This window comes from Echinops telfairi, unplaced genomic scaffold, assembly GCF_000313985.2.
Source record: "Echinops telfairi isolate 266 unplaced genomic scaffold, ASM31398v2 ScPeMD7_31;HRSCAF=116, whole genome shotgun sequence".
NCBI lineage: Eukaryota > Metazoa > Chordata > Mammalia > Afrosoricida > Tenrecidae > Echinops > Echinops telfairi.
Window position 1 is genome coordinate 55098067 of NW_022103928.1, and position 24832 is coordinate 55122898.

Here is a 24832-nt window from a genome sequence, read left to right on the forward strand (position 1 = left end):
GTTTGTTTTTTTTGGGGGGTTTTCCCCCTATCTCAATATATTAGTTTTTTGTGATGTATTAAGAAGCCCTGGTGGCGAGGATATACCCTGGCACAGCTAGGAACTGGAAACGGGGAATCCAGGACAGATTAACCCCTCAGGACCAGTGGTGAGAGGGTGGAGGGAAGGTGGGGTAGAAAGGGAGAACCTATTACAAGAATCTACATATACCCCCCTCCCTGGGGCACGGACAACAGAAACATGCGTGAAGGGAGACGTCAGACAGTGTATAAGACATGACAAAATAATGCTAATTTATAAATTATCAAGGGTTCATGAGGGAGGGGAAAAATAAGGAGCTGATACCAAGGGCTCAAGTAGGAAATGTTTTGAGAATGATGGTGGCAACAAATGTGCTTGACACAATGGATGCATGTATGGATTGTGATGAAGTTGTATGAGCCCCCAATAAAAAAAATTTTTTTTTTTAAAGCAGCAGCTCTGTGGCCTAGTTGTTAGACATTAGGCTGCTAATCACACGATCACTAGTTAAACACCACCAGCCACTCCATGGGAGAAAGAGGAGCCCTTCTACTCCTGGAAAGAGTTACAGTCTCTCAAACTCACAAGGGCAGTTCGTTCTACCTTGTCCCACAGAATCACTGAGTCAGAATCAACTCCATGGCAATGAGTTTACTTTTTTAGTTTGTAATGTATAAATATTTCTTGACTTTGATTAAACTTTAAAAAATTGTGTTAGCAGAAGTATAGAATTAACTTCTGTATGTAAACTAAGCATGTTGCATTTTTGTTTGATTTAAAGCATTATTAAAAATGGGATCATTGGATAGCCAAAGTGATAACTAGGGTTCTGAACCCAAATAAAAATCTCTTAGATAAGAGATTAGATAGAAGAAAATAGTAAGAAAACAATATGTTCTGGGTTTTTTTAAACCAGTATCACCAATAATGTGAAAATTGCCAAATTACGAAACAAATAGAGAAGTAATGGCAAAAACAGAAGCCAAGGGAAAAAAAGTGGGTTTGTTTGTTTGTTTTTTCTCTTTTTAAGTCAGTAGTCCCATCCTTGCATAAACGGCTGGTTCACAGTAGCTGAAAAATGACTTTGAAAGATTTGGGGATGTACTGATCTTTTAGAAAGAGGATCCCTGTTGGTGTCATGGTTTAAGACTTGGGCTGCTGACCTCAAGGTCAGCAGTTTGAAACCACCAGCTGTACAGTGGGAGAAAGATGAAGTTTTCTACACCCATAAAGAAAACCCATGGGGGCAGTTCTACCCTGTATTATAGAATCGAGTCAGAATTGCCTCGATGGCAACATGTTTGAGTTTGAACTTTTTAGAAAAATAATGAGCTGCAAAATTTTTTAAAACACTTTATATTTTTTTTGTATCTATTTACGTTTTTGTTGCTTAATTTTACAATTGGTGTTAGGAAACCATGAGAGCGAAGTTGTGAATTGTCTTGCTAACTGGTACTTTAAATTTCTAGGATGAAGAAATTAATCAACAAAGCCAGTTGGTTGAGAAACTGAAGACACAAATGTTGGATCAGGAAGAGGCAAGTTGCACGAATACCTTTTCTATCATTTCCAAGGGAAACTATAATTTGGCCTTAATATCTAAGTATATAAAAGATTTTTAAAATCTACAGCATTCAGACTATACTCATGTAATTTTCAATTTCTTGAATATGTGCGTGCTTTATTGTAGATAAATTAATATAGCATATAGATTAAAAGCAGATTTAACTTTCTCAACATTTTATTTTTCCTTTCCCTTTTTGAAAATTTGCATCCATGTGACTGGAAGAAGACTTTTTTTATTCTTCAACTACATCTACTCAGCTTTTTAACTCTTATTTTCTACTTCTTTTGTATTGGAGCACAATGTTTATCACCATATCTCCACAAACACAATCCAGTGTTAGTCTTTTGTTTCTAAGTTGGCTATTATTAAACAGACGTCAAAAGAAAACCAACCAATGTTCATTTATGGAAGGGGTCACTTCCCCAATGAATCGAATGGGGACATGTACAGAAGTGGCCTAGAGTGACCCTAGACTGCCTATCCGTTTAAGAAAAGTATTTTCAAACAAATATAGAATTGGTTATTAAGGGAAGGAAAAAATGTTAATGTCTGAAGCCTATTTTCTTTATTCTTGTCAGGTGGACATATCACATGAATACGAATTATTTTTCTTCACCCTTTCCAACCATATCAGTCTGTTTTGCTCATTTCTACTATCTTTACTTTTATCATCTTAGTTCTTTAACTGTTATCTTTTTTCTCATTTATTTTGAACCCTCATCTCACCAGGCATTATAGAGGGATGATGGAAAACCCCTCATGTAGGATTTCTTTTCAAAACAATTGTGAATTCTGTGGGGGTTTTGTATTTTAAATTATGGCTTTTGTATTCAACCATTTACTTGTCAGCATCTGCTACCCCACAGGAACTGACCCTACCCCTTTTCCTTTGATCTTATTCTCCTTCTTGTGGGTGACTATCTTGCCCTTCACTCAAGTTCATACCCTCTGCCTTAGGCTTCCTCCTTAACCCCTCCCTCCAACCTCCAAAGTCTGTTCCTTTTGGTGTGGAAACCCTTTGTCTTTTTTTCCTTATCATGGTTGTCTCGTACAGTATTTGGCCTTTGGTGATTAACTAATTGCACTTACATCATGTTCTCCAGGTTGGTTCATACCATAAGATGTTTTCAAGGTTTCATCTGTTTTTAGCAATGCGGAATATTCCATAGCCATTTAGGATTTTTGTAGTTGTTGCCTGAATGTTTTGCTGTTTTTTGTTTGCTTGCTTCCAAACAATACATATAACTTAAATTTTTAAAAGTAAGTCATTAGATCTCTGGCGCCAGTCAGATTAATCGTAGCCAGATCATTTTTTCATTATTTCAACTTCAAACCATTGTTTTTCAAAAGGGTACTGGTGACATTTTGAGTTGGATAGTTCCTTGTTGTGTTTTATTGTGTGTACTAAAGGACACCCTGTCCCCACTCCTAAATGCCATTAGCATGTCTTCCTTTTATTGACTCATGCACACATTTCTAAATGCTCCTACCATCTCTATGAATACTGTCCCTCCAGAAATAGCTGCCTTTCCTTAACCAAACAAGCATGTTACCTGTCACATTCTATCCCTTATTTATGGTTCTTATTTCCATCTTATATCACAGGTATTTGTACATGTTACTCATTTACTGCAATTCCTGGGTGGTGCGAATAGTTGATGTGCTTGACTGCTGACCATGAGGCTGGTAGGGGTGGTGGAGTTGAATCTACCAGAGTTGCCATGGAAGAAAGCTCTGGTGATTTGGTATTAAAATAATCAACTAAAAATTCTTTGTTTACTCTGGTACATAGGGTATTTATGAGAGTCAGAATCTACCTGATGGCAACTGGATTTTTCTCTTCTACTAGGTTCTTTACAGGCAGTCTTTATTTGACTTCCCTTCTGTTTTTCTAGTGTCTGGTACAGTCTCTTGAGCCCAGGTAGCATAATGGGACATGGCTGGACTACTAACTGCAAGAGTAGTGGTGTGAAACCACTAGGTGGCTCCACAGAAGAAAGATGAGGCTCCTGTAGAGTTAGACTCTTGGGAACCCTTGAGTGCAGTTCTGTCCTGCCCTGTAGATTCCCTGTGAGTTGGGATCAACTGGATGGCAGTGAGTTTTATTTGTTTGAGTACAGTGCCTATATACACTATGGTAGACGTAGAATCTACTGAATAAATGAGTGCCACTACACTCTGTAGACTCCACATTTTTATTCCCTTTGTGCTTAGCACATGATAACACAAATAGGTACTCTTTAAAGAAACCTGTTTATTTTGGTTGAAAAAAGCTGTATCATTCTTCATGTAGCTTCTAGCATCTACAAGGAGAGATCAAGATAATATGCAAGCTGAGCTGAACCGCCTTCAAGCAGAAAATGATGCATCTAAAGAAGAAGTAAAAGAAGTTTTACAAGCCTTAGAGGAACTTGCTGTCAATTACGACCAGAAGTCTCAGGAAGTTGAAGATAAAACTAAGGAATATGAAATGCTTAGTGATGAACTGAATCAGAAATCGGTATGCTATAATTTCATTTTCTTGATATTTTACTATAGGTATCTTTAATTGAAAATTACTTAAATTGTTTGTCTCTGTATAAACATAAGACTGGTGAGATCGATTTTCAACTTCAGTTGCTCCTGTATATGAAACTTTAGAGACAAGAATATGGATTTTTGTTTTAGTTTCTAAAGTTCTATCAATTTGTCATTTAAGAAACAATTTTTAAAGATGCTTGCTATTCTTCATTTTAAAAGGAGGGGGCAAAATCTCCTTGTTACTCAGTAAAGCTACTAGATGATTGTTCAAACCACAATGAAAGACTGCATAAATATAAGAAAATGCCACTAGTCTTCTAAGTGAATTATTTGGTGTAGTCAAAAATATATGACTTCAATTAGCTTAAAATTCATTTATTATTATACTCCAAACACCTGGAACAGCCCTTAGCTAACATACTATAGTGAAATCTGTTGGGAGGGGATGTTAACTTATTGGCTATAGGGCAAGAATTGCCAGCCTGTGACGTTGATGCCAAAAAGTGGTGTATGACTGATTACCACTGCTCTACTTTAAACATCACCATGAATGCACAAGGCTAACTTCGTGGTTAGAAGTCAGGGGCTAGATGTGGACTCTTATCAGTGTCGACTAATTACTTCCCTGTCCACAGTCACCTATCTAAAAGGGAGGAGGCAGCACTGAAATTTTTTTGTTTAATTCCCTGCTTTTAATTCATTTTACCTTTTTCATCTCCGGGGATCCAGTTAACTTGAAGTTGCAATTTAATACCATGGATATCAAGATATCTTTGTAAGTCTTGATTAGTTAAATTATTAGCAAACCTACTTACTCATTTGAGGAACAACAGAAGTTTCTTGCGCCTCTGAGCAGATTGCCCTGCACATGGTCACTGACTTCAGCCTTTAAAATGGGTACATTTGTATCTGGATTGTGAAGCTAAAATCCCTCATGCAGTAAACTAGCCATAGAAGCTCTAAACCCCTTAATATTCAGCATCTTTTCATATGCTGACAGTATTTTTATTTGTTGTTAGAGGAAATGTCTAGTAAGTTAAACCTGTTAGATTATGAGATTTATAAATTAAACTGGGTGAACATACACTCCATTGATACTCAGAAACAAAGAAATAAGCCAAAGATGATAACGTCTTTACTGAAAGATATCGACTAGAAGATAGTATGCTGCATTTAAAATGCAGTATCTGATGTGAGATATAATGAGTAGTTTTAAAATGAGCCGAGTTGGAATTTTCAAAAGTGTGGAACTTTTTTGTTGCTGGTAAAAGAGCTATTACTTTAAATTTGTAATTAATGTCATTTAAGTCAGGAAGTGATATTTTATCACTAGCTCATAAGTAATTGCGTATCATATCAAATAAAATTATTATCATTTGGGTTTTCTTTTTATTGAGTGAGTTTAAAGAAAGTACAGATAACTGTCATTTTGATTCTAAATATTACTCAAGACTCAGTTTGCAAAAGTAGACAATACTATAGCAGCATTTGGAAATTGCATCTATTTTTTAAGTGTCTCAAGGCTATAAGTACTAAACTGAGTTTTTATGTCACAGATTTAACTGTACTCTTGTTTTTTGGTCTTAGGTAACTTTAGCAAGTATAGATGCTGAGCTTCAGAAACTTAAGGAAATGACAAACCACCAGAAAAAACGAGCAACAGAGATGATGGCATCTTTATTAAAAGACCTTGCAGAAATAGGAATTGCTGTAGGAAATAATGATGTAAAGGTAAACATAATAACTGAACATTAAGTATAATTATATGTACGTAAGTCATACTTTTTTTTTTCCATAAGTCATACTTTTGTTAACTTTATTTTTCACAAAGTTCTTTTCATGTGTAATAGATGGTATTAACTGTTTTAAATAGAGGAAGAGAATAATGGATGCTTAAGTAAACTTAGCAAAAGTAAGGTGTTTTGGACTGCACGTCTGTTTCTGTCCTCTACTACATAAAAGATTTTATACTTAAAAATGTTGTTAGTAAATTATCATACATTATATTCTGATTGGAACAGTAGTAGGTAGTAGTTATATTTGTTTCATGCGTTTTTTATATTGCACGGTTCCATAGATTTTAACAAATACATAGTGTCATGTAGCCACCATTCCTGTAGTACATAGAATACTTTCACTGTCCTAACAAATCCCCTGCATGCTTTATATTTCTTCCAACCCCTCCCCACCACTGGCAGCCTCTCATCTTTTTACTATTCTGTATAGCTTAACATTTTTCAGAAAACCATAGAGGTGGAATCAGACAGCATGTAGCCTTTTCAGACAATTTTTTCGTTTTGTTTAGTAATGTGACTTTAAGGTTCCCTCATGACTTTCCTTGGCTTGCTAGCTTGTTTCTTTTGGATATACCATAGTTTATTCACTTACCTGTTGGTACATCTTTGTTTGCTTTCAGGTTTTTTACAGTTGTGAATAAAATGGCTATAAACATTTGTTTTTGTTGAATATAATTTTTTAACCCATTTGGGTAGCTACTGAAGAGCACAACTAATGGATCATATGGTTAGAACCATGTCGATCTTTATAAGAACTTGCTAGATCACCTGGCAAAGTGGTACCATTTTGCATCCCCACCACCAGCAGTGAATGAGAGTTTTTTGGTTGCTTCATATCCTTGCCAAGATTTTGGTGTTATCTGTGTTTAGGATTTTAGCACTTCTGCCAGCATGTTGAAAGAGGCCTGATGGCATACTGGTTATGAGTTGGTCTGCAATCCAAGAGCTCAGCAGTTTGAAACCACCAGCCTTTCCATTGGAGAAAGATGAGATTTTGTTCTTCCTGTTAAGAATTACCATTTTGGAAACTCACTGGGGCAATTCTACCTTACCCTATAGGGTCACTGTGAATCCGCCTCACCTCGATGGCACTGAGTTTGGTCTGGAGACAGTAGCATGTGGTAGTATCTCTCTTAAATTGTAATTCCTTCTGACATGGTGTTGATCATCTTACCATAGATGATTATTTGCCATCTGTATACTTTTTTTAATAAAATGTAAGAATTCTTGGTATATTTTGGCTACAAGTCCTTTATCAGATATATTGCAACTTCCATCCACCCCCACCCCCAAAAAAACCTGCTTATAATTTCATTGTTTTAACAGTATCTTTGGGAGAGCAGAAATGTCTAGTGAGGCCTATGTACCCATCTTTTTTCCCCCCATGAATTATTATTGACTGGAGTTTTATCTGAAAAACTCATCACCAATCCTAAGGTCACCTAGATTTTCCTCCTATGTTGGCTTTTAGAAGTTTGGTGAACAATGTAAGGCCTAGAGCTAGATTCATTAGCAGGTGGAGTTTTAGTTCTGAAGACTTTCTTTTTTCCGTTGAATTGTCTTTGTTCTTCTACTAAGATCAGTTGACTGTTTATTTGGGTCTCTTCTGCTCCATTTACTTATTTGTCTATTCTTTCACTGGTACTCCGCTCTCTTGATTCCTACTCTGTAAGTAAGACTCTTAAGTCATAATCTCAGTCCTCTGACTTCGTTATTCTTCCCTATGGTGTTGGCTGCTGTCTTGTTTTTTGATGTGTACTTCACATGAAAATTGGGACTATACAGTGACCATAACTCTCCCTTGCTGAGCTCAGCAATTGTTCTTTCACTGCAGCCTTCACATCCTCTTATTGTTAAGTTTTAAGCTGGCTTTACATGCACACAGTAAACTTTAAACTTAGGTTTTTTAAAAAAAATTTTTTTAACTTGTCGACATGTAACATTTTTTTAAGTTTATAAATCTAAAGGCATAAATAAGCTCTATATTGTGTATGCTTACTGGAAATAAGTAAATAACCCCTCTCCCCCAAAGAATCTAATGGTAAAAGCGCATGTGAAAGTTACTGGCTTGAAGTTTTTGTTTCACTCTTTTCTCCCAGCAGCCTGAAGGAACTGGCATGATAGATGAAGAGTTTACTGTTGCAAGACTCTATATTAGCAAAATGAAATCAGAAGTAAAGACTATGGTAAAACGCTGCAAACAGTTAGAAAGCACACAAACAGAGAGCAACAAAAAAATGGAAGAAAATGAAAAGGAGTTAGCAGCCTGCCAGCTTCGTATCTCTCAAGTATGTGTTATCGGACAGCATTTCTTTATGTATTAAATGGATGCTACACATTTATTACGAAACTTTTCCAAAACATGAACTTCTGTATGGTTTGTCTTTTTTGTCATAGCATTCAAAGCTTAGTGGAGATCGTTTCTTCACAAGAATTGTGAAACAAATATGTTTGTTAATGTGTGTTAAGTGTAGAAATTCTGCTGGTAAGATGTGACTAATGATGAATTTGGGCTTCAGGAACCAGATTTGTTCAGACTTGGCAATGAACACATGGCCCTTTCGGGATAGGAGTTAAGAAAGGAGCAAAGGGGTGATCTAGCTGGAAATCACTATCTCATATTTCAGTCTTCTGGGCCTTAGAACCCTTTAACATTCTAAGTCTAGATAATATAAAAACCTACTTACATGTAATCTTTAACAACAGAATGTGTGCATGAGGAGTTTCTTCCCCCACTTCATACTGGTATATTTTTCCCCCTAAAAGCATGAAGCAAAAATCAAATCATTGACTGAATACCTTCAAAATGTAGAGCAAAAGAAAAGACAGCTTGAGGAATCTGTTGATTCTCTGAGTGAAGAACTAGTCCAGCTTCGAGCACAAGGTATGAGTTCTTTATTGTTTTTAAGAAATACGTTTGTATTCTTTAATTATAGTAAACTCATTCACACTGAAAGGGATTGCTGGGAATATAAACAGCTTGCGATAATAAATCATACATTTTAATGTGAAAATGGGTCTGAATGTGGGAATGATCAACTTGGAATTTCACAGTTAAGAAGTTGTATATTATATGTAGACCTAGAAGACTTTTAGAAGATTGCCTTATTTCCTTTCCAACTTGAAGGCTAATTTCATCTCTCTTTTTTTTTTTTCCTGTACCCAAACAGAGAAAGTACATGAAATGGAAAAAGAGCATTTAAACAAGGTTCAAACTGCAAATGAGGTGAAGGTAAGTGTCACATCAGGGTGCATTCTAACAGCTTTACTTCATGACTTATTTTGACTACTCTGATCTACATTAACACTCTTCCTCCCGTTCTTCCCCAATAATTCTAGCAAGCTGTTGAACAACAGATCCAAAGTCACCGAGAAACTCATCAAAAACAAATCAGTAGTCTGAGAGATGAGGTTGAAGCCAAAGAAAAACTTATTACTGATCTTCAAGAGTGAGTACTAGGCTCTTGTTCTTCCTCTTGCTCTTTAGCAGAGATACTTAGAAACCAATTCAGAGAAATTGGTATTTAGATGAAAAAACACTTGAACAACATAGGTTTGAACTGTTATGTTAAGCATCTGCCCATGAGCAGTGTGTTTCTCCAGTAACTTACATATCGCAGTAGAAGGGTGTCTCTTGCAGTTCTCGTGTTCACTGCCATACCATAAACCTTGAATAACACCGTACAAAGTTCACTAGTGAGTCCAGAAAAGAGTGCAAGGAAAAGTTGAATTGCTTGGTAAGTGTCTTAGACTGAGGTTTGCCGCTGCAGTTGCCCACCATTTCAAGATAAATCAATCCAGCTTAAGGACTACTGTAAAAAAGGAAAAGGACATTTGTGAAGTTGTAGGTCCAGCTATACCAGTGGGCTTGAAAACTGGGCTTTTTGCAAAGTACCTTTTTATCTCGTATTGAAAACAATTTTTATGTGTTGGCTGACTATATAGTACATATAACATACGAAGTGTGGTATTCAACTGTTAATATTATTGATAGGCTTCCAGTCAACAATTTGTGGTTATGTTTATGTGGTGCTCCAAGTTTTACATGGAATTTGGAGTGCAGGGAGTCAGTGCCCTTAAGCCCATTCTCCCATGTTGTTCAGTAGTCCACCGTAACCGGTTATTGATGGACAACACAAGTATGTCCTTATTAGAAATCCATACTTTGCATTGAAATTGAATTTTTTTCATTCCCGTTTTTCTCATTTCTTAAGTACCGAGTAAATTTTTTTTCAATTTTCTTAGCTTTTTTATCTAAATGTATACGTGGGGCGAAGGTGGGGATTCCCAACTTGAATTCATTATTGCAGGATGTGAACAGTTTCCAAGTAATTTCTTTGTCTTTTTAAAAAGAAATCCTTTTTTCAGAAAAACGTTATTGATAATTGTGAATTTAAAATTTGGGGGTTGGGTTTTTGTTGTTGTTTGTTTCAAGTAAAAGTTGTCATCTTTGTTTAGATAGCATGACATTGTTTTCTACTTCCATAACTGTATGCCCAGAGAAAAGTAAACAAAATTATGAATAAGCTCAAGACACAGGTTTTACATAATGGGATTATAGTAAAGGATGTAGAGAGATGAAAGCCATAGAAGAATAAATCATGGCTTAAGCAAAATCTGAAAAAATATTGTGCAAAGAGGCTTCAAAAATTGAGGGGAGAAATGGAACTGAAAGATAATGGAATCTTTCCATAAAATTTTTGAAGCCCCTTCATATAGCTGCTAAGTAGCAGAGTCTCTGTTCTCGCTCTCCCCCAGTGATCAGTGGGACAGAGTAAGAGGAGGCCTTGGGTGAGCTGGTTTGAGATTTTTATGAGATGCTGCTGATGGTTTTGTCCCTGCAAATCTCCATCTGGTTTAATTAATATAGCTACATATAGTTCAGAGTAATTTCTCAGATTCAAAAAACTCTGATGTTAATATTGTGGGATTTTTCCCCCCCTCTCCTTTATCAGTCAGAACCAGAAAATGATGTTAGAACAGGAGCGTCTGAGAGTAGAGCATGAGAAGTTGAAAGCTACAGATCAGGAAAAGAGCCGGAAACTACATGAACTTACGTGAGTAAATCTTACTTAGAGTTTAAAAAGTAAAAACTTACATTTCTATTGGATCTGTTCGCTGAAGTGTGATTTTCTGAAATTGAATTGGTTTGATTTATACCTAGAAACTTCCAGTGGCATCTTGAACTGCTGCAGTGAGAGCTAGGTGTATTTCAATGAGGATCACAATGCAGATTTGCATTTAGCAACCTGTGTGTTGTTTCTTTGTTACCCTGTGACATCGGGAGGGGGTGGGAGGGGTCCATCATACCTAAAACATAGTATCGAATACTTCAAAAGATTGCATTATCTCCCACCCACCCCCAAAAAGGGTGGATGGAATTTGTATCGTTTGATTTTTACATAAAGAACATGATTGCTTTAGCCTTCTAAACAGAACATTTTATCATTTTTCATTTACTAAGTGTCATTTATCAAGATTATTTATTTATTTTTTGCCAAGATTATTTGTAATATTTAGTTAGCTAGAACCTGAGCAGAAAAAAATTTATATGATTATAATTGTTTTTACATAACTGAAATTTGCAGTAGACAATTGGCAAATAAGCAGGCTGTTATTAGGGATGTTCACACTATCAGTAAATTTTATATGATAGTTTCTTTTGAATCATTAGCCAAAATTTTTGTTGAATAATTTGAGTATAAAATAGATCAAATATTTTAGTGTTTTAAAATTTATACTCTCTGTAATCCCAAGTTAGAACTCTTTTGGACAAAGAGCATGTTATATGTGACGTCATCTAAAATAACAGTCCTTGTTTGAATTTTATCACCTTTCAATTCTCTTCTCCCTTTGCCATATGAGGAGGTATATTTATTTAAAGTAAACAACACATTTAAAAGGAGATTATAAAAAGCATATGCAAACTTCTTTGAAAGGTACATAGATGCACTGTTTTTAATAGCTGCCAACTTCATTGATTTGAATGTAAGAACTGATCCTTCCAGATGAAAAAGATTTGATTTCAGGCTTTCGGACATTAGGAAATCAAAGTTGAAAATACATATTTATGTTCTCTCACTGTAGAGTTATGCAAGACAGACGAGAACAAGCGAGACAAGACTTGAAGGGTTTGGAAGAGACAGTGGTAAGAAAAGATTGAAAATACATAGGATTGGAGGGTATTTTATGCATCGGCATCGTCCCTTCCCAACCCTGCCTTATTTTAAATTGTAGTTTGAATACTCAAAATAATTGCTATTCTTAATTCAAGGCAAAAGAACTCCAGACTTTACATAACCTGAGGAAGCTTTTTGTTCAGGACCTGGCCACCAGAGTTAAAAAGGTAATATATTAATGCTGAGGTGTAGGTAGTTGGCTAAAATTCACACTTATTGTGTGTAATTCATAAATAAAATTACTTTTTACAACTGGTGTAAAATTGGCCATGTAGTTACAGCGCTTGGATTTTGTGATCTGTAAAATTTCCCCGCGTTCTTCTTCAGAGTGCTGAGATCGATTCTGATGACACCGGAGGCAGTGCTGCACAAAAGCAAAAAATCTCCTTTCTTGAAAATAATCTTGAACAACTCACTAAAGTGCACAAACAGGTAAGAAAGGATGTTTTATGGCAGCAGAATTTTGTGGTCGTAAATACTTAAATCTTTTAAAGCGCTAAGGAATTTTTTACCCTGATCCTTTTTCTTACTAATCTATTAGAACCCCTAGCAACTCTTGGAATTATTTTTTAATGAGTAAACTTATAAAAGTGCAATGGAAGCATATTGTCTTATTTTTTCTGTAGTATTTCTAGTCTGATATTTTAAAAATTGTATTCATAGTCTTTTTATTTGGGGGGGGCAAGTCTTTGTAGTTAATATAGAACTTTTAAAAAATGTGTTTACAATTCATGTTCAATTCAAAAATGTGTTCAGAATATGAAATATATAATGAATAAGTAGTGCTTACTATGGTTCTGCTTACTTTTTATCAGGGTATGATTAAGATTACTAGTAAAAACGTTTCGTAATGTAATTGTTCTATATTTTTGTCTTGTATGCCTGTTTGCACAAGAGTATGGTTAAAGACATTTTATTTCTCTTGTCTTTAATACATACTAAAAACTAAGTTTATGATTACTTGACTTAGAATAATGAAAAGTGCTCCTTTACACCAGATTAGTGTCTTAACTGGTGGTCTATCACAAGTATAATAACTTAATCTTCAAGTTGTAGGGGGAAACGATCATCTCCCATCCTTCAAATTAAATAAAATTAATATGTGTAAGAGAAATAATAGGTGCGGAGGGAGGATGGGATGGAAAGGGGGAGCCGATTACAAGGATCTATATATAACTTCCTGGGGGAGGAGGGACAACAGAAAAGTGGGTGAAGGGAGACGTTGGACAGTGCAAGATATGACAAAATAATTTACAAATTATCAAGGGTTCCTGGGGGAGGGGCGGAGTGAGGAGGGAGGAAAAATAGAGAGAAATAGGTATAAGATATAATCTTATGAAAAAAATATATATTGTTATGTTTTATGCTTCAATTAGCTTAATGGAAAACAAGCCTTACTATAAAATGTAGTGTAACCTTCTAAAGAGAAATGGTAAAATGTTTCTATTTTTTCAGTTCGCCTTGTTAAACCTAGATAAATTTTCTTTATGTACCTTTAGTTGGTACGTGATAATGCAGATCTTCGCTGTGAACTTCCTAAGTTGGAAAAGCGACTTAGAGCTACAGCTGAGAGAGTGAAGGCTTTGGAGACAGCACTGAAAGAAGCCAAAGAAAATGCGTCTCGTGATCGCAAACGCTATCAGCAAGAAGTAGATCGCATAAAGGAAGCAGTGAGGTCAAAGAATATGGCCAGAAGAGGACATTCTGCCCAAATTGGTCAGTTAGTAGAACATTAACACCTTTAAACCTTTGATTTGAATACTGCCTGGTTGGAAACATAATCTGATTGATTTTTAATGGGCTGGCATGGAGAAGAATTGAGAAACCTAGGCATGGCTGTATTTATAGGAGTGAGAACAAACAAAACGAGAGAGGAGAACTTGTACAGAGCAAGGGAGAATCACCAGAAACATGCCATCAGCCTGACTTCATGCCTTGGAAGAAACACTGGCTGAGGGGTTGTGGAGCCGGCTTGTACAAGCCCGTAGCTTTTCTGCTGCTAACCTAGAGCGTTTGAACCCACCCTGTAGCTCTAGGATTAAAAGGCCTGCTATGAGATGTGCTCTTTACTCACCATGAGTCAGGTGGCAGCAGCTGATTCGACAGCAGCTACTAATATGTAGGCTCCTGGAGAAAAGATGTAACCAATCAATGTAAAGAAAAAGAGGAATTTGGTGAGAAACTAAAAGGCAAAGAAAAACAAATAGATTTGGGAATTTGCAATGAGTAAAAAAAGAAGAGACCTAGATAGTCATTGTTATTGTGTGTTAAGCTTTATTTTAAAGTTAGTTCTTATTTTTCATGATAGCTAAACCTATTCGACCTGGGCAACATCCTGCAGCTTCTCCAACTCATCCAAGTGCAATTCGCGGAGGGGGTGCATTTACACAGAACAGCCAGCCAGTGGCTGTACGTGGTGGAGGAAGCAAGCAAGCGTAAGCTTTTACATGTGGCCACAGGTTGGTAGTTTATATCTGGCTTTTTTTTTTTTAAATCATTTTATTGGGGGCTCATACAACTCATCACAATCCATACATGCATCAATTGTATAAAGCACATTTGTACATTTGTTACCCTCATTCTTTTTTTTTTAATTATTTTATTGAGGGCTCATACAATTCTTCTCACAGTCCATACATACATCCATTGAGTCAAGCACATATGTACACCTTTTGCCCTCATCAATCTCAAAACATTTGCCCTCTACTTTCGCCCTCAATATCGTTCGCTCATTTTCCCCCTCCCTCCCCCATATCTGGCTTTTGAACCATTGGTTTGCATGGAGTCTTTCATCATGGATTGCTAAACAATTCGGTGTCGTGAGTTGATGTAAATGGAATCTTGAGAATGCTCCCACTTTGTGAAAAGTATAACGTGTTACTGAACAATACAATAAGTGCAGAAATTGTTCGATGGGAACCTAATTTGCTATGTAAAATTTCTCCAAAATCACAAAATATAAAAGCAAATAAGAAAACTGTGAAGGAATCACCTTTTGCCATCTCAATGATTCGTTTCTCTGATTTAACAAGTGTTCGAAATAGAAAGTATCATCAGGCAAAGTAAATTGAAAAACCCAGAAAAACAACTAATTAAGCATCTTGTTTTAAAATTGAAATTGCTGATAAGTGCTCTAGTAATATGTTTTAACTATTGTACTATATATATTATACTTTGTAGCTTGCTCTTTTTTTAATGTTATAATCTTAAAATGTTGCATTTGAAACATTTTCTTCTACAACATGATTAATTAGTCAATAGCTTTGTGATATTTCATCTTAAGGCAGGAACTCAGATTTTAACTCTCTAAGAAATCCCAGATTGCAAGCCTCCAGCGTGCCTAGGTTTGGAGTAACCCTGTGCATTCCTACAGTGCTTGCAAGAGCAGCTTGAAAGGGTTTGAGGCCTTGCTTTACAATATCTACAGAGCAAGGTTATAGAAATTTCAGACATTCAGGAAAAGGGGGATGGAGGTGGAGGAGAAATCCCAGAAAGAGCCCCAGTAAGGGTATTGGTTATGTATTGGGCTAATAACCACCAGGTCAGCAGTTCAAAACCACCAACAGCTCTGGCAAAGAAAGATGAGGCTCTCTATTCTTGTAAACAGTTACCGTCTTGTAAACCCACAGGGGCAGTGGGTTTCCTACAGATGTCGCTGTGAGTTGGTATCTACATAATAGCAATGAGTTTGAGTTTTTTGAAGAAATCCCAGGATGTGTAGGTGCTTTAGAAATCAGATGACTAAATAAAATGATTTACTGTCAATTGTTTTTGACAAACTACATACTGTTTTAATCTTGCTTGTATTCACTTTCACATTTTATAGAGCACTAGCTTTCCGTTTGAGGAGAGAAAACTTTTTGGGAATTCGTATTTCCAACAATTTAACTTTTGTGACAATACAGGATTTAAAAGAGACATACAGTGAAAAGAAGCAAGTTACTTTTTAAACAGTTAGTTGCATTTTGACTTATCTAAAATTTGTTAGCATAAAACTATTATGGATTTGTGTCTTAAATACCTAATGTGTCTTAAAATGTAACATTTCAAATGTGCTTGACTCAATGGATGGATGGATTGTGATAGTTGTATGAGCCCCCAATATAGTGATTTTTTTAAATAAATAAATAAAATGTCATTTACAACTCTTGTCTAAACTGGAATACAGTCTACCAATGTTTACATTTGGTTGAATCCTATAAGTAGCCCAAAATCTAAACTAGCCATCAGTGCTGGCGAATACTGGCAAACCTTGGTACCCTTGTGTTCCTAGCCTTTCTCGTGTAGCGTCTTTCTTCCCTCTTGTTTATTTCTGTGTAGTCTGCTCTTTCGGTGAGACACACACCACTTAGAAATGATTTAGTTTTGGACTCTGGCTACTCTGTTCTGATCTTATCAACATACGAAAACCTCTATTTCCAAGCAAGCTCTTATGTATATCACAAATGAATTCACTGTCACTGAGTCAATGCTGACTCATAGCGACCCCCCTGATTCAGGAACCACGGGGTTCCTGAGACTATTTAAGGGAGCAGAAAGCCCAGTATTTCTCCCACAGAGCTGCTGGTGGTTTCAAACGTCCGACCATGCAATTGCAGCCCAACATGTAGCCACTACCCCACCAGGCTTTCTATGTATAAATATAGGGCTTATAAATATACATATTTTGGCAGGACACATTCAATCCGTAACTACTAGATTCAGAGTAAACATATTTTGATAAGACTATTGTAGCTTATATGTGCCTAATGCAGCGTCACATCAGCAGACATATTAGATCGTTTTCATACCAAGTAAAGTTCTCTCTCTTGTCTGAACATATTGAGCACCATTTTCGTAATAGAAAGTTCTTAAGAATGAATATGTTACTTAGCATGGAGTGGGTATTCAGGAGGTCCAAACTGCTTTTCTCTATCTCTTAGGAAGTGCAAACTTGGGGTGGGGGAGCGGCAAGGGGCCTGGTAAAAGCATGAGAATATACAATATAGATAATAAAGCTGATCCTTTAGGGATATTGCTCTCCATTAAAGTACACTGTATATACTTGAGTATAAGCCGACTCAAATATCTGCCATGGCACCTGATTTTACCACATTTAAAATGTGCTGGAAAACTCGGCTTATACTCGAGTATACATGGTAGATGTAAACGTTGAACTCATTTGCAGGAAGAATGGTCCATGACCTTTGGTAAATATAGTTTTGTTTCACCTGAAAAGTTTTCTTTAATCCCAGTGTAATGTCAGCAATTTAGCATGTGAGGGAGTTAGCTACCTTAGCTCAAATGGGTTTTCAGTGCCTGAAATTATACAAGTATAATTAGTTTACAGGCATTTATTGCTAGTTCAAAGCATTTGTGTTGTGCTTTTTTTTAAAACTGTTGCATCAACCATGTTTGACGACCGTTTCCACATAAGTGACAAATTGCTGAAAAACTAAATACTCGGTGGGTTGATTTGTGTGTGTGTGTGTGGGGGGGGGTTTTTAGATTATTTTTTAAATGTGAAGAGAAGCATTTTAAAACACTTGGTTTATTTGGATGGGATTGTATTAATAACATTGGTGCGCTTAGTACCCAGATTCATAGGGCTGGTTTCCTAGCTTGTATACTTTGAACAGGTTGGATTTTTAACAAATGCAAAGTTGATTAGGCAGTTTTACCTCAAGGCTACTGGAGTTGTTTATCTCACCATTAATTTTGCTACCATTTGCATTTGTTTATTCCTGCTTCCTCTTTCCCATACAATTTTTTGCTGGTATTATTTATGTAACATTGATAGCTAGTGATTCTTGGTTTAAGAATGTCACCATTGGGTGGCAGGTCTGGGGAAGGGGCGGCGGGCGCCATGTCGGGCCGCGAAGGTGGCAAGAAGAAGCCCCTGAAACAACCCAAGAAGCAGAACAAGGAGATGGACGAGGAAGATAAGGTTTTCAAGCAGAAACAGAAGGAAGAACAAAAGAAACTGGAGGAGCTAAAGGCGAAGGCCGTGGGGAAGGGGCCCCTGGCCACAGGTGGAATTAAGAAATCTGGCAAACAGTAAGCTGTTCTTGGTGGCTGAGGCAATGGTGACCCTTGATTCCTTTCCTGTGTAAACATCTGGATTCCCTGCTAGAACATTTGTTGCCACTTATAGTTAGAATGAAGTGTTGTCTTGGAGCCTGCTATACATTAAGAATAAACTTTTGTAAAAAGGGAAAAAAAGAATGTCACCATTACAGATAGGAACTGAAAATACAGGGAATCCAAGGCGGATGAGCCCTACAGGACCAGTGGTGTGAGTGGCGAAACAGGGAGGGTAGAGGGAGAGTGGGTAGGAAAGAGGGAACCGATTACAAGGAACTAGTTGTGACCTCCTCCCTGGGGGACGGACAACCAAAAAGTGGGTGAAGGGAGACGTCAGACAGGGCAAGATATGACAAAATACCAATTTATAAACTATCAAGGGCTCATGAGGGAGGGGGGAGCGGGGAGGGAGGGGAAAAGTGACCTGATGCCAGGGGCTTAAGTGGAGAGAAAATGTTTTGAGAATGATGAAGGCAATGAATGTACAAATGCGCTTTACACAATTGATGTGTGTATGGATTGTGATAAGAGTTGTATGAGCCCCCCCCCCCAAAAAAAAGAGTTGTATGAGCCCCTAATAAAATGATTAAATTTTTTTTTTAATGAAGGAAAAAAAATAAAAATAAATGGCAAAGCTTGAAGGAAAAAAAAAAAGAATATCACCATTGACCCTTTTTTTATTAGCCGTTTTTCCTTTTTTAAAACAAAACACTTCAGCCACTCAGCTCTATTGGGAAGGATAATCAATTGAAAGACTGATTTCCTTTTAAATACTGCCCTGCTGATTGATACACAGCTTCATCTCTGGGAGAAATAAAAGAAGGTGTTGTCATTTAATATTGCTGTCTTTGGTGTTGGGGGAAGTGCTTGAAACTACTGATGAAAACATTATACTTTTAATAATTTTTTTTAAAGTTATTTTTCCTGATTGTCTGAAAGAAAAACCATGAGTTTTTTGTATAACTAAAAAGATGTCTGTTTTCTTCCACTTTCAGCTGTTGAAAGTAATCGAAGAAAGAAGAGGGCATGATATCGAGCAGTCATTCAAAGGCTTTAACCTCTGCCCCCTGGGGACTGTCAAGTTATCTTTTGTTGTTGATGTTTTTTATATGTATAAATGGTCCTTGGCCTGTACAGCTCTTTCCTACTCACTCTTCTTGTAAACTCCGCTGCTTCCCAGCACAACCAGAGTGCAATTTTGGCGTCTTAGGAGAGAAAACAGATGGCAGTTTACAACTGTGGCCCTATTTATTACACAGTTTGTCTTTCATGTCTTAAATTTAGTCTTCACTGTGCCAAGCTAACTACCGTATAGGAATCTGTTTTTGTGCATGTGTTAGGTTCATTTTTAAATCTCGGTTTAAATAACCCAGCTGCTACTGCTGCCTGTTCTTCTCTTATTAAAACATCTTCCTTGTTTTAGGGAAAGTAGAATGTATACATTAGATGTCTTAAATTTTACTACTAGCAACACTACATGCCCATGAAATACACCAGGTCAGTACTATATTTTTAATTCCTTGAAATAACTAGGTTTAATATGCATCATCGCAGACCTTCTTTCTGAAAATGACTGAGCACTAAAGCCTAGCTTAAGTAGGCCGTTGAGAGGGAATAAGGCTACTTAATTGTTATCCCATAAAATGCCTGTTGCCAACTTAATATTGAGCAGAAATATTTTACAATATCCAAAGCAAATCTTAAGTTCAAGAAGAGAGTATAAAGGAGTTCTATTTCTCCCTGATTCGATAACTTTTATCTGGCTGATGGACTCAAAATACCCTACTTCATTTCGGTGAGGCAGCTAGCTAATTATAATTGGACAGGTAATTCAATTATCATCTTAAATGTATTGAAATAGTGAGGGTATAGAATTAAACATAATTTTATGTTAATACCATAATGAGCTACATCTGTAGCCTATGGAAATTGAGGGAAAATGTAAATAAACAGCACAAATATATGGTGAATACGCAGGTATTTTTAACACAGACTTTAACTTCAGGCTTTTGGTCTGAAGTCCCCATTGTGCTTTTAAACTATTACATTAAGTCATTCACTATAATTTCTCTTTTAAGCTCAAGACAGTCAACTGTTTGCAGGTCATGGTCCTTATTAGTTGGGGGGTTTTTCCTCCTAAAGCCCATAATTATGTAATTAGAACTATGTACCTCTTTTAGCCACATTGTGATTTAATCATCAGTTTATTTTAGGAAGTTATAAAAGTAATAGAGAAAATATTTCAATATTTCCTTCATCAGTCAGAGTGACTAACTATATTAGCAAAAATTACAAGGTGGGGATTTAAGGTTCTTCGATCAGTAGCGAAACTTTTAAAGTTCTGTGTTAAGATCTGGCTGGCAGGATTAACTTTTTGGAAAAGTTTTATACACAGATATTTGTATTAAATTTGGAGCCATAGTCAGAAGACTGAGATCATAATTGGCTTATTTTTCTATTTCCTTAACTGTTGTAATTTCCACTTTTATAATAATTTGGATTTAAAAGATAAATTTATTTATTTTTTTAACAGTTAGAAATCCTTGCTGTTGTATTCTGCAGCCTTTAAAATGATTGTGTTGCTTTTAGTACTGATCACAATAAACACTCCAAAAATTGAGACGAACCTTGGTACAGTAAGATAGAAGTAATGTGGTTAACAACAACCAAAAGTGCTACAGTGCACGAAAGATAATTTTCTAAATGGAGAAACATCTGGTTGCATTCACACAGACAACTTTATTTTCAAGTGAAAACTTACTTTTTTGGCAATATTCATAAAATGAAGCAGAACTTTTCTTTCTTCTTTTGTCTACATATGGTAGTTTTACTCCTGTAAGTAGTATGACTGCGTCACGGATATTGGTGCTGTGTAACAAGAAGTCGTAACTAGAATGTGGTTCAGAATATACCTTCTTTTATTTTAATATCATTATGCTTATTTTTCTGTTTCTCATTTCAAACCTGTTACCAAGTATATCATGACACTCATAAACTTGCTTTCATGGAGCTGTGCTGTCTTCGTGTGATGGTAGTCAGTAAATGGAACACTTACTCTTAGAAATGAACATTTCTGATCATATACAACAGGGATACTATAGTTTTCAGTATCTTTCTTTTTTTGACTGGATATCTTTACGGTCCTCTGAATTACTATTGATAAATGATTCAGTAGAGAAACCAGATGAAATAAAAGTAATATTTATTCATGGTGATCAGTTAAATTATTTGCCTAACTTAAGAATGCTAACTACTGTGCATAACTCTCGATTTGACATGAAATGATAGAGTCTGAGTCTACCTGTGGAACATGCCGGTTACTTTCAGGGCTTGACGATACATTAAAAAACATTGGTTTGGGGAAGACGCCATATAATTTTAAGTTAACCTGCATGCTGTAAATGTGTTTTGTGTTTCAATAAAAAAGAAAAAATTTTTTGAATGTAATGACTTTTCTTAAAACGTATTTAATGAAGTATTAGGTTGGATTTGTTTCAAGGCTGCCTTGACAGAAGAGTGACTGTTGTAATACAATTCTGTACATTTTGTTTCTGAATGTATCATCTCTTTGGACAGCAGGTATTAAATAGATAGGTTGAAGAATTAAGAGCTAGAAATGAAAATATATGTCTGACCTCTACGTTACTTAAGAATAGTCCACAAGTTCTCTTCAAGTTTATTTTTCAAATGCTTCCTCACTGGTTATTCAAATCTAGCTGGAGAATAACTGAAGAGAGATTGTTCCAGAATTGAAGTGATTACTCTTTTTTGGTTTCTCTCTCAAAATTATTTACTATGCGACATTTTAGCCATACATAAAAAATAGAATAAATTGTGAAACTCCAGGTACTTCTCCTTAGCTTGATTAAATATCCACTTATAGCTGCTCTTAATTTATTTTTAAGCAGTCCAGATTTAATATGCTTTTATTAATAATTAATTGAACATTTTAAGATCTAAATGTATAAAACAATGCTATTGAGTTGACTGATGCATGGCACCCTGTGTGCAAAGTAGAACTGCCTTCATGGGCTCTTTGGACACATTGTCCCAGGGTTTCCTCAGTGAGTTCCAGCTGCCAGCCTTACAGTTAATAATTGAGTGCTGACCTATTTGTGCCACCCAGGGAGTCCTCTTAGATCCCATGGTGGCAATGGGTAGTGCTCAACAGAGCTCCATTTGATTGTCAAGGCAGTGACCATGAAATCACCAGGCCTTTCTTTGGAGGCACCTCTGGGTGAGTTTGCACCACCAACCTTTCAGTTAGCAGTGCTAGTAGAAACCTCTGAGAACTGAAATGGAGAAGAAAAACCATGATCACATCTAAAAATGAATGTACTCAAGTATTTGAAATTAAATCCCATTAAAAGTTTACATCTTGCAATAAATTCTTTACCTTGCAATTAACTTACCAAAGAAACAGGTTATTTGTGTTACACAGTTACCCCGTTTTTGCTCTTCAGATCCCTTTGATTACAATAGCCCTCTCTGCCTTTTATATTCCCTGTAAATTGTTTTGGATCCACAGACTTGATCAGATAACTTTGTTTTGGGGGAGAAGGTAGTGGCCTGCCACTTAAAACCTAGTTGCTGTTTGTGCTGATTCCAACCTAGGGCAGCCCCATTGATTTCAGAAACCCCATAATATTTTCAGTAGTTGTGTCTGGTAGCAGTAAGGTGAGTGGTTCAAACCTACCATTATACCGACTAGTCTCCCACATAGGGTCCCTAGGAGTCAGAATGGACTTTCTGTTTGGCTTGTTTTTCAGAGACACCTCTGGGTGAGTTAGTTGAGTGCATCACCATTTGTGTCACTAAGGGACAGATGACTTCATCGGTGTGACAGTCTATCAGGTGGCACTTAATGTCTGTTTGTCTCGTACGTTAGCAAACCTAATGGTCAATGCCTAGATCAGCAATATATTAGGGGCTACAGAATGATGATAACCTTACCAACTGATTAGTTGCAGTATTTCTATGTAATGAAATTTCCATGCCTACTGTTTCATCACCCTGCGATTTATTTATTTATTTTTTTAAGGAAAGATGAGTTAAATGCTTGGTACTTTTTGTTTGCAAGTTTAAAATAAGGTATTTTGTTGAAATCAACTGAACTGCCCAAAGAGTAGTATCTAGATTCCATTGGATCTCTCTTACAGTGAAAAATGAGAAAAATCAGTAGGAAGAACTAAAACTTTAGTGCAACTCAGGTGGCCTCAGTGCTGCATAACAACCACACCAGTTGTGTGGTAGGCCCATTTCTCCACCCCAAATTTGGTCCCTGGTGGTGCTGTCAGATAAGTGTTGGTCTGTTAACCACAAGGTTGGTGGTTCAAACCCACCAGCTGCTCCACAGGAGAAAGATGAGGTTCTCTGCTCCTGTAAAAATTGACAGTCTCACAACCCGTATATAAGGGTGGCTATGAGTCAGAATCAGCTCAGTGCAGTGAGTTAGAGTTTTTGGTTGGGTCTTGGTTTGATGTGCTCTAAGAGGCTCCAAAACATTTTCTTCCTTTCCTTTCCTGGAGAAGTTTAAATGGTAATAGAGGGATTCTGGGTGCCCCCTCCCCCAACAATTAAAAGTAGTAGAGTGGGGATCATTGAAATAAAGGAGGTAATCAAGTAAAACTTACTAAAAGTTTTACACAGTTACAAGTAGACAAACTAGGAAGATTGGATCTTAATACATCATTAGCTATAAGATATGCCAGAGAATTTCATAATCCTATTTAAAACAAGCTAACTGCAACTGAGAACTGGGGGGTGGGGCTTACCATTTTTGAGACAATGATAATGGAAATGAAAATTCCAAATCATAAGATGCATCAGAATCTCTGTGTTGTGTTTAGTTCTAGGTCTAGTTGGTGCAACCAACAGAATTTGACATCTCTGGGCAAAGACCACGCAGTACCTCATTTCATTTTAAATAAAGAGGTAAATTTATTTCTTCGTCTATTTTTTAAAACTTTAAGAAATTGTCAAGACATTTGGAAAGAACTAGGTAGCTCATTCCCACCACTTAGCAGTGCTCTAAACATTGTGATACATTTGCTTCCATCTGTGTTGTGTACAGTCATGTACCACACAACCCCCATTGGAGCAATGTCAGACTACATACACATTTGTGGTCCTTCAGCGTAGAGGTCAGGAATTGAGAGAACAAAACATAGCAAATGGAGTCCGACAGTGAGTGCAGCAGCTTCCCACACGTAACACTTGAATCTCATGTCTCAAAGTCATTGTTCTTGGCATATAATGGTACAGTACATATATAACCTATAATACATTTATGCCTTGATAGTCATAATAAACACCTATGTTACTGGCTTTATGTATGTACTGCACTAGTTTCTATCATTTTAATGTGAACTCGTTATTTTAATGTGAACTTTCCTTACTAACAATAAAAAGTTTATTGTATGACAGCAGCAGCATTCAGTCTTGTATGTTGTACATCTTGAGTGCCGTAGCATTCTCTCTTTAATTTTCTTTCTAAATGCAGCAAAACCAGTGCTCCTAATAGCAAGAGGCAAAGGGGAAGTGTCAATTTTGAAGTGAAACAAAAGGTCATTTATACTAAGGTGGAGAACTAGTGAATGCTGTTGAGACATTTGCGCGACATCGCAGAGCATATTGTGGCCATTAACGCTTGTACACGTATTACAAACAGCTTTCCTTGATTTCTA

At 36.5% G+C, this 24832-nt stretch overlaps 2 protein-coding genes and 1 non-coding gene across 3 annotated transcripts in view; all 3 read left to right on the forward strand.

The window, feature by feature from the left end:
• The window catches only part of KIF5B (kinesin family member 5B), a 45689-nt gene extending 24101 nt beyond the window's left edge, over positions 1–21588 (forward strand). The window contains exons 13-26 of the mRNA XM_004702284.2: positions 1491–1559; positions 3882–4088; positions 5696–5839; positions 8004–8192; positions 8671–8788; positions 9075–9136; positions 9244–9353; positions 10860–10961; positions 11992–12052; positions 12179–12250; positions 12411–12515; positions 13583–13799; positions 14392–14542; positions 19142–21588. Coding sequence (XP_004702341.1) covers positions 1491–1559; positions 3882–4088; positions 5696–5839; positions 8004–8192; positions 8671–8788; positions 9075–9136; positions 9244–9353; positions 10860–10961; positions 11992–12052; positions 12179–12250; positions 12411–12515; positions 13583–13799; positions 14392–14522 — 1587 coding nt within the window. The 3' untranslated portion in view covers positions 14523–14542; positions 19142–21588. The remainder of the gene's footprint in view (positions 1–1490; positions 1560–3881; positions 4089–5695; positions 5840–8003; positions 8193–8670; positions 8789–9074; positions 9137–9243; positions 9354–10859; positions 10962–11991; positions 12053–12178; positions 12251–12410; positions 12516–13582; positions 13800–14391; positions 14543–19141) is intronic.
• LOC115869587 lies at positions 15405–15538 on the forward strand. Its single transcript, XR_004046258.1, has one exon. It is a non-coding gene; the product is annotated as a small nucleolar RNA SNORA9 (small nucleolar RNA).
• Positions 17636–18147, forward strand: LOC115869524 (translation machinery-associated protein 7). Its single transcript, XM_030885530.2, has one exon. It carries the CDS (start codon positions 17884–17886, stop codon positions 18121–18123), a length of 240 nt encoding a protein of 79 aa, XP_030741390.2. The 5' UTR covers positions 17636–17883; the 3' UTR covers positions 18124–18147.
• Positions 21589–24832: the final 3244 nt, after the last annotated feature.

Excerpts from the sequence above, each read along its gene's own strand:
- LOC115869524 (XM_030885530.2), top strand. The coding sequence starts at position 17,884 with ATGTCACCATTGGGTGGCAGGTCTGGGGAAGGGGCGGCGGGCGCCATG.